Source organism: Cornus florida, unplaced genomic scaffold, assembly GCF_030987335.1.
Source record: "Cornus florida cultivar Cherokee Brave unplaced genomic scaffold, ASM3098733v1 CherokeeBrave_3.0.0_Hap2_Chr06, whole genome shotgun sequence".
Taxonomy (NCBI): domain Eukaryota; kingdom Viridiplantae; phylum Streptophyta; class Magnoliopsida; order Cornales; family Cornaceae; genus Cornus; species Cornus florida.
Genome location: NW_026775576.1, coordinates 97555231 through 97565547, shown reverse-complemented (window position 1 = coordinate 97565547; position 10317 = coordinate 97555231). Strand labels below are relative to the sequence as shown.

Genomic DNA, 10317 nt, shown 5'->3' with positions numbered 1-10317 from the left:
TTTGGGATTTTATGAGAAATATTAATGAAACATGGCATAATATGGAACTTTAAAGAGAGAAGTAGTTCATGTACAAAATTGCTACTTTCTAATTATAGACTATATAGTAACCTCATGGGATATTCGAGTTGGCAAAGAACCTGAAAATGTTTAAAACTCTCAAAGTAGAATCCTAGAACTTTAGGAGTCCTCTTGTTTTTTTACTCAATTAATCACCCGACTCACTCACTCCCAAATATCATCATATTTCCACCTTCATTATACATTAATTTTTGTTTTAAAAAAGCCTTGTGGGCCAGTCTACCCATAGCCCATAACAAATATGGGATGAGTTCAAGATGGGCCTCTGGATTTGGACAGGCTTGCTCGGGCTTAGACAGTTCGTTGTCATTTTTTCTTTGCAAAAGAACTCACGCATATTTTGCTTCTAGGAGGAGTTGAACAGTTGAATCGATTCGGATGAAGAGATAAATTTAGTAAGGAATGTGTGAGGAAGTGTTATGAATAACATATAGGGAGTATTAATGATAAAATAAGAAAAGTTACGTTTAATGCGACTGGTTAGAAGAATAAGAGTTGTTTGTAAAAAAATTTACATTGCATAAAAGTAATTAAAAATAATTTTATATAATTAAATATAAGAATAAATATATTGTATAAATAAAGAATAGTAAAACAAGAGAATTTATGTGACGCCCCATTCATCTAAAATTAAAATAAAAAATGATGAAGACAATTAAAGAATTGAAAAAAAAAAAAAACAAAGAAGAAAAAGTGATGTCTACATTCCCATTACTATTTAAGTTTTAAGTTTTTTAGTGCTGCTATATCTTGGCCTTTGCTAAATATAGTGACTATCCCTTGACTTTTGCTAAATTAACAGTTATGATATAGACAAATCCAATTTAAATGAGTGGGGATGACATCATTCGATGTTATTATGATTAATTACGTCATATTTTTTTAATTCAAAAATCTGTGGTCTAACGGTACAAGATCTCTACTTTCTAAAAGAAGGTTAAGGTTTGAACCTCATGTAAATTTTTTTTCAGAAAATATATATTTTTATTTTCTAGTGCTTGGTTGTCGTAAAATATTTACGAAGAAAAAAAATATTAAAATTTAATTAAAATAATTTATTCATAAATTTTACATGTCCCGTCCGATAAACTGAACTTCAATCTTGACATAAACCTTTGTCAAACATCGACAAAATAAAAATAAAAAAATATTTTACTTGAAAAAAAATATATTTTTCAAAAATAATATTTTACGTCCAAACAAATGGAACCCTAAGAGTTTTTCAAATATATATATTTTTTATGTTACTCATTGTTACCATGCTTAAACATGTAAAAACTATAAATTAATGTTTCAATTTTTTGTCACAATTCACAATATTGTATAAAACAAAAAATTTTCTTATCAAATTTATTTTTTAACGTCAAAAAAATATTTAATTGTGACGAGTCCACCTGTAATATGGTACACTAGCGCTGCTGAGGATCTTGACTCAAATTCAGTTAGCTACCAAGATGCATAGTATCTCTCGACTCAGGTCGGTAAGATGTGCGAGCCACTGAGTTATTATTATTTGTGAAAAAGAAAAAGAAAAAGAAAAACATCTGTAGGATTGTCAGTATGGGACAACAACAAAACTACTCTAATCCTCCATCGTCATCACTACCATTAACTAATTAATACTAAAGCAATTACCAGAGCTTCGTTTGAGTATTATACTGATTTTTTTATAATAGGTTTCTTTAAACCAACGGTTCATTATTGGATGAATGTTTTGGAAGATTGTTGAAGATGAAAATTCACTCCCACCTCTCACTCTCACACATCCTACATTCCAAACCCAAGCCCTAAAATTTTTCATTACACACACTTGAATCCCTCCAAATCCATCCACAATACCTTTATCAATCTCCCCCCTCTCTCTCTCTCTCTCTCTACGCGCACACACACACACATACATATAACTTGTATGCATTGACTTTTGAGATTTGATCGTTTTCAGGGAGAAAATGGTGGGGATTTTGGGAGAGTTGCATTCATGGAGGGGTTCTGAAATTTAAGGTTCTAATAGGGGCCCTTTGATTTGGACAAAGGCTCTCTCTCGATAGATATACATATATGTTGTTTTGTATACATTGACCTTTGAGATTTAATCATTTTGGGGAAGAAAATGGGAGAGATTTGGGAAGAATTGCATTCATGTGGGGTTTTGAAATTTAGGGTTCTACTAGGGGCCCTTTGATTTGGAGAAAGGGCCCTGTAAGAGGGGAGGAGGTGGAATTGCAGAGAAAGTTACAGAGAGAGAGAAAGAGAGGAGGGAGATATGAAGGTGTTGTTAGGGAGCCCAGGAACGGTAAGTGGACTGCTGTTGAGGATGGGGCAGTGTTTATTTGCGGCTGCTTCAATTGGAGTGATGATCTCTGCTTTGGGCTTCTCTAACTACACTGCTTTTTGGTATATTTCAATATCTCTTCTTATCCTCTATTGAGTACTAGAGCTAATTGTATCAGCTTGTTTCCTTTTATTTTTGTTGTCTGTTTATGGAAAGATTGGTTTATTAATTTGAAACTCTTTCTCCAGTTAAATCAGTTCATATTCAGTTTCCAATTTCAGAATCTTAGGTTTTTTCGAACCTTGAAGCAAATGGATCTTTTTAAAAAATTAATTTTCTGTGATAAGTTGTCCTGTTTCAGTCACTCTTTTGTTGGGTTTCTAGTCTCCAATTTTTTGCAATTTAGTTTTTATCAAGAAATAACATCTAGGATTATCTTCGCATTTTGTGAGCCCAAAGGCATAGTCTTATGCTTGGCTGAATCAGGGAACTCACACTGCAACATGTTCATGTGTGGAAGTTAGTTTGATGGTTTTCTCCTAGGCTTTGTTTGGTTAGGTGGAAACAGCTAGAAAAGAAAGGAAAGAGAAAATTTTTAATTTTTTTAGAGTTTGGATAGATAGAAAGAGAAAACTAATGGAAAATTAGTTTCCATTAATTGAGTATTTTCCCTCAAAAATTTACACGTGAAAGAAGCGCTTACTTATTTGCAGTTCCTATTTTACCCAGTAATTTAATCATGCAAAGTTCTCTCCAAAACAATTATATGTACACAATATCAATGATAATTTTGGTAAAATTACTCAAAATAGATCCTACTTCTAAATAGAATTTTTTATTTCTTTTAAAAGTATGTTCTATGTTGCAATTCTAGCCACTCATAATCCGGTATATATATATATATATGGTGAAATGTTTGATTTTTCTTCCAAAAAGTAGTAGTGCCTCTTCATTTCTAATTTTTTTTTTTAATTTGTTTATCTTAAACTAATAATTAGTTTTACCTAAAGAAATATTATGAAGCCTTATTCTAAATATAAATATAAAAAATGAATATAAACAATTATATATTTGAATTTAATAATCCATCATTTTAGTGCATAAGGGTAGTTTTGGTATGCAAAATCACTTTCCTTTCACTTTCATGCTATCCAAACTAACAAACTAATATTTTTCTACAATTTTCTTGGATAAATTTTCATGCTAACCAAATGCATGCTAGAAAATCTCTTTTCTTTTCGATCACTTTCTATTTCTTTTCTTTTCTAGCTTATTTTCATCTAACCAAACGGAGCCTTAAGGTTGCAATGTGTTTTTTTTTCTTTCTTCTTTTTAATTAATTACAAGTGAACGAAAATGTATTTTGCCAATCAACTATATATGATCCTTTTGGAGATATGGGAAGTGGTGATGGATATCTCATTTTTCTTAGTATTGCGCGTATCACCCCAAGGTTCTTGCTAATATAGTAATTGAAGTTACCAAATGTAAATAACTTTTGTTGGTTATTCTCATTTTGAGCTCATTATATATTTTCTCTATTCCATGATGGGTTTACAATTTTTAATTTTCTTAAATTTTCATGACTGTGCTCCTTTGCCTATCATTCAAAATGTTGGTGTTGGCTAAAGTTACTATTTCATCAATATGTAGAGTTATTTACTCAGAAAAAATACAATAAAAAAAAGTGGGGGTGTGCTGCAGTGAAGATGTTGTAATATTCATGGCCAGTTGGATGGTTAATATTTTCTTTATATTCATGTGCATGTGCATCATGGTTTACTTTCAGGTGTTCTACACATAAAATTATTGTTCAAATTAATTTTCCTGATTTTTCTGGTGTAGACCATCAGTTCATACATGATACATCCTTTTTTTGTTTGCACTTTGTCTATGAAGACATCAATATATCCATTCTTTTGCATATTTTAATAACACTACATGCTGTTTTGATCCAGCTATTTAATTGCATCAATGGGGCTTCAAGTGTTGTGGAGCTTTGGACTTGCATGTCTTGATGTCTATGCTTTGAGGATAAAGAGGGACCTTCAAAATCCTGTCCTAGTGAGCCTGTTTGTCGTGGGTGATTGGGTATATAATTTGAACTCTTTGCGTTATTGCTCATATATTCTTCATTGAAAATGCATCAATATTGTCATATGGATCAGATGCATGATCATCGGCATGGAGTCTTTTGTTTACGGAAATGGAGCAATTCTTGTTTAAATTTCCATATTTCTTAATATGTATGTTTATGCTCTTGGCAAGGAACTGCAATGTGAATTGTTTTCCCATTTCAAAGGCAAATGGATAGAGTGTTGTTTCATTTTCATTAAAGAGACAGTGTCTACAGAATGACTTATCAGTGTCACTAAGGATTATTTTCTCATGGGATTTGTCATATGGTGGTATAACTTATTGTAAAAACTTCTCAGTAGGCCGTGATAATATATTCAGGAGTCAGCTGCTTCCCTATCTTTTGTGATTTCTAGTAAATGTTTGTACGCAAGAATGGATTGATCTTAATGCACATGAGCTCTAATTTAAGTTTAATCTCATGACCTGCCCGATTTTGGGTTTATAAAGCCCTAGACGTAGAGGTGCTAGTTTAACCTTTAATGGGAATCAATGTTACAAACATTTCTATCCTTGGACCTATGAGTCTTCACCATTAGTCTGTGTGTGTGTGTGTGTGGAGGGATTCCAAGTGTTTATTTTGTTGAGTCCTTCCTATGACTGCAACAATTAAGGCCCATATTGTTGGTTATTTAAATATGTAGTTTTTGTTGAGATTTTTGACTTTTTTTCTAGCTGAATCCACTTTGCCTTTATTGAATTAACTTAGCCTAGACATTTCTCCCTATATTACTTGTTTGAAATTGCTTTTATGTTGCATATATTTGAAAAAGTTATCCGAGCAATTTATCTGACCATACATTCATAAGTATAGTGGTTGAATTTGGATGTGGAATTATTGTATCCAGAACTTTAAGGGCTACATTCCTGCTTTAGAATGTGAATTTATGTCATGACAATAAATTGGTTTAATGCAGGTGACGGCTACTCTTTCACTTGCAGCTGCATGCTCTTCAGCAGGGGTTGTAGTTTTGTATGCGAGAGATTTGCATTTTTGCAAGGGTACAATGCATGTCCCGTGCAACAGATTCCAGCTCTCTGTATCTCTGGCTTTTGTCACCTGGTTCCTTATCGCTGTTTCTTCTCATGTAATGTTTTGGATTTTAGCCTCGGTTTGAATTATTCATGCTTTCTTCCCTATTCCCACGGATATAACACAATTCAACACCGTCACTCTTGTTTCACATGTAAATCTGATTGTTTTACCCATATAAACTTACTTTTGGGGCCATTGTTATGTTTCTCCTTTTCAATTGCTATGAATTGTTTTATGAACTTTTTAAGGTTCACTCCTACAGTCACAGGTTTGGTTCCAGCTAATACGTTCTTATCCTTTCTGCCCGCCCCCTCAAAAGCATAGGAACGTGTTTTTTTGTAGCTTTTCAATTGCAATTGAACTGTGAAAGAATTAATTCGGCAACAAAAGCTTGCTATCTAAACTATGCAGTTTGTATGGGCAGAGCAGGGTGGGCCTTGTAATACAGGTAATGTCAGTTTTAAGTTTTCCTGTGAATTGACATTGCCACAAAGAAAATCATTCATTTTGGTAGCGTAGTGTTGCAGTCAGTGTTCCTATGGTTGGTAGACTGGTTGTGGTTGCTTTAATTAAAGCAATCTTGACTGGTTTATAATGGATCATGCGCTATTCCGCCGCGCAGATTGCGTAGAGATCAATTTAGGGGAAAAAGAAGTGCCATTTCAAATGCAGGGTAGTATACGTGCAGACACAACACAGTTCATAGATTAGGATGGCTGAAAAACGCAGCACCATTGACTTGGCAAGAGCATTTTTATATTGGAATTATTTTTAAATCCTGCTGCAGATGTGCTGAGAAATAGGTTCATGAAAGATGTTTTTTTTATTTATTATATTGAAATAAACAGGTATGAAACTTTGTCAAAATACTTGCTTAACAAGTCCGTTGCCACAACGGATCTAGAACCAGCAACCATAATTATTTCCATAAAAATCTTATAGGAAAGCAATGCCCTTCGAGTGAGAAGAAACAGAGATGGTTTCTAACGCTTCCCATTATGGATTCGATGTAAGGTTCATTCAATGTCATGCTTATGCTTTGGCAGTGGGAGGACCTTTTAATGGTTTTTGCAGAGACAACAGAGAGACATTCTCTACCTTTCAGTCTCCAGATTTACCGAGAAAGAGAGAACCTTCTGGTGCAGAGTAGCAATGGCAGAGGGAGAGAAATTTTAACAACAGTGGAGGACATTTGCCAAGGTACAACATAACATGGTATGAATTGTTAAGTGAATTGCATATTTACCTTACTCGGTCTATTTTTTTTTTTTTTTTTTTTTTAATCATGACACATCAGTACCAAAATAAGATGGAGGATTGTATCTCAACTTAATACAAGAAGTTAAGACAGTGACAGTTTGATCTCACGCTGATTTACATGCTATTTGGAGACGGTCTCAAAACTTTTTCCGTTCTGTGACATATGTAATAACAGTAGAAAATTCATGAGAGTAACATGGACCAGATAGAGATACGCTTGGTTTGTTTTTTTATGAGAAATAAAACTAATTAGGGATGTAAGATTTGATCATTTCTTCTACCTTTGTGACAGGGTTTACTACTATAAATTGACAATTATGATAAAATACATGGAAGTGTGTTAATAAGTTCGGGTGTTTATCTAATTTCTCATTTAAAAGGGTGAAGAAATTTCATAAAACTAGAAAAGTTTAATTGCGTCAATTTGTAGTGATGACATGGTATTACTAGCTTATTAAATATTGACACGTAATAATTCCCTAAAATAAAACACTTTTACTTATATGACATATATACAGTTGGTTGATGCATAAATAACAAAATATTAAAGGTGCATAAGTCTCTCCACAAAGATGCACCAGATGCACCATGTCATTAGTGTACCCATCCAATGATAATGCACCATTTCAAAAATGTTGGTCCAAAAAAATTGTTGATAACGGGATAATATGTTATATTTCATTTAATGAGTATACTAATGACATGACGCGCTGTCACACTTAATATTTATTCCTTTAACAAATTATATTTGTGGAGGTTTATGCAATTTGCCCGATAAAATAATAATAATAATAATATTAACTGATCCGCATCAATAATTTTGGGTTATGTTTACCATTCTGCTTCACTTTCCATTTTCGCAAAAAATGGAAAAGCAATTTACAAAAAAAGTATTGATACTGTGTTAATGAAATTGAAAGAATTTTGATTATTTAATATTACCTTTTCTTTTAATTATTGTATGGCTATGTTTGGTAGGCATACAATTGAAGTTTTGAAAATAAAATTGGTGAAATTGTAAAAAAACAATTCAAAAAATTGAACCAATTATTATTTTTTAATTCCATCAATTACAATTCCGTAACTACGATTTCAAAACTTTAACTCTATGCCGTTAACTGTCATGCATGATTAAGAAGAGTTGTGCCGCGAACACCTAGAATTAGTAATGCGGGCTTTGGTTTCTTGGGACTAGATACATTACAATTTATTATTATTTTTTTTTAAGATAAGAAGGGTTAGAAGTTAGATTGGTAAAAATAAAGAGTCGAAATTTGGCACTCTAAAAATTTACTGAAAGTATTAATTTACTGAACTATTGAGACATCTGCCTAAATACATTATAATGACTGACCAAATAAAAGACTATATTTTTAATATAATATTCCAGCATTCTATCTACAACAAAACAAATAGAGTTGAAGCATTGACCATAAGTAAAGAAAAATGAAACTTGGTTCAGGCTCGGATGAAGCCCACAGGCACAAAGGGGCCTGTGGAGCAAGTAATTCATACCAAGTAATTCTTTAATGCAATATATTGTGCCTCCCAATTTAACATAGCATAAAGGCGTCACTACAGAGTCTTGAGGTACGAGACTCCACGATTCGGAGCTAATTTATATAGGATGTAATCTTTGGTTTAGAAACATTAAATCCGCGGCAAGAATGAAGACCCTAGATAAGGTTCCATTATTCCTTACTCCACCTCGAATCCATTTTCATCACCCCAAATATTTATATATATAATGAAGTAGAAGAAGAAGATATAAAATAAATTTACAGTTAACAGTATGGCCTCTTTGCCATTAAATACAGACTCCTTCAAATCACACAAAACATAATCAACATTTACACTCCAAATAAACCTTTCTTTTGGCCTCTTCACATTTCACACACCAACACAAAAAGCCAGTGGTCCCTCAGGTTACCCACTGCCTTATCAGTTATCACTCCAAACTATATAATCACCAATTGAAAATAAAAATAAAAATAAAAACAAAAACAAACCTGTTTTTTTTTTCTTTCTTCACACGTACAGTTCTCAGTACATAAAATTACCAAAGCCCACCATCTTTGACAAATTAGGTGCCGTAGGATTTTCCATAGGCACATAGTTTTTGGTAGTAATTTTCATCGTCATGATTACGTAACAACTTGTTTCCGTGAGGTCAAATGGCAGGCTGGAGATTGAACACCGGCCTGTATGATCCTTTTGGTGGTTGAGGAAGGCGATGAAGACGTCGAGAAGCCACACTCCGACCGGAAGAGTTGGATATCCGATGCTCGGAACCGTCCCGAGTCCCCGGGAAGTCTCATGTAGGAAGCAGAAGGCGACTCATTGAGCCATGAACCTGTGAAGCCTTGTCCATCAGTACCATTCTTGTACTGCATTATGGCTCTATACACAATTGGAATAAGACCCTCCATTTTAGTTAGACAGAGAGAGAGATATGTCTAATTGGAGGAGGAGGTGGGATTGATTTAAAAGAGGAGAGAGAGGGGGTGATGACGTGGCGTAATGGGTTGGAGTCCAGCTGGTTACGCTAGGCCACGCAGACATGCGAGGGAATTGAAGAGTACTCGATAGCGCAAACCCGCACGAAGACTTTGAAAGCTCCATCCAAACTGCAGCCCACCTTCTCTAGATCATATCTAACCAAATCTCACTGCAATTATTTATCCATATAACTATATATATAAACATATTCATATATATATATATATATATATATATATATATATTATGTATGTATGAATGTATGAACTCAATTTCGGTACACTTATGCAACACTTTCATCACAATGCAATACAATTACATCGCAAAATGACATACTCGTGCAATAATTTTTAAAAAATTATGCAACATACTTATATTAATTAAAAATACTTGAAATATTATAATACCATTAAACTAAGAATTTAATACATTTAATGTAATTGTTATGTTTACGATTTAAAATTATTACATTTATGGTCAAAAATTGTTGTACTCCTCACTAGCTAGAGATGCCCCCATATATTTGAGATAAGAGAGGGTGTATCATCTTTATTAATATTAACTTCTTATTTTGGCAATTCTTTAATGGGGTTGGTAGGTTTATGTTACTTTAATAATATCGTCCACCTTTCGAAAAAAATATTTCATCTGCAAACCAGCAAGTGGCCACACTTTTCTTCTTGCTAAGCTCATCAATTGTTTTTTTATTGATAGTTTGCTTAAATGTGAAGTTAAACTATGCTTTTTAAAAGATTAGGCAGTGAATGAAGCATGGAGACAAATGTATGGTACAAGATCTACATCTTCTTTGACAAACAATATATGTTTACAAGCCAAACTAATTACTATATGATCATATATATATATATATAGTTGTTTCATCTAAATTAATTCTGTCCTTTTAAATAAGGAACACATGATACAAACCCAAAATTCCAAATGACGTGTTCAATTTCTTCTACGATCTTAATCCCAACCAAACAAATGTTCATGGTTTAATGTGGTTGGGACGACCTAGCTACAGCTTCTAAAA

At 33.1% G+C, this 10317-nt stretch overlaps 1 protein-coding gene across 1 annotated transcript; it reads left to right on the top strand.

Annotated features, from left to right (window-relative positions):
• The first annotated feature begins 1574 nt into the window (after window positions 1–1574).
• LOC132313190 (CASP-like protein 5B2) lies at window positions 1575–5790 on the top strand. The gene is made up of 3 exons (XM_059811871.1): window positions 1575–2475; window positions 4312–4444; window positions 5407–5790. The coding sequence occupies exons 1-3, from the start codon at window positions 2345–2347 to the stop codon at window positions 5605–5607; spliced, it is 465 nt and encodes a 154-aa protein (XP_059667854.1). The 5' UTR covers window positions 1575–2344; the 3' UTR covers window positions 5608–5790.
• The last annotated feature ends 4527 nt before the right edge of the window (window positions 5791–10317 follow it).

Coding starts and splice junctions, on each gene's coding strand:
- LOC132313190 (XM_059811871.1), top strand. CDS start 2,345: ATGAAGGTGTTGTTAGGGAGCCCAGGAACGGTAAGTGGACTGCTGTTG. Junction 2,476..4,311: donor TCTAACTACACTGCTTTTTG/GTATATTTCAAT, acceptor GTTTTGATCCAG/CTATTTAATTGCATCAATGG. Junction 4,445..5,406: donor TGTTTGTCGTGGGTGATTGG/GTATATAATTTG, acceptor GGTTTAATGCAG/GTGACGGCTACTCTTTCACT.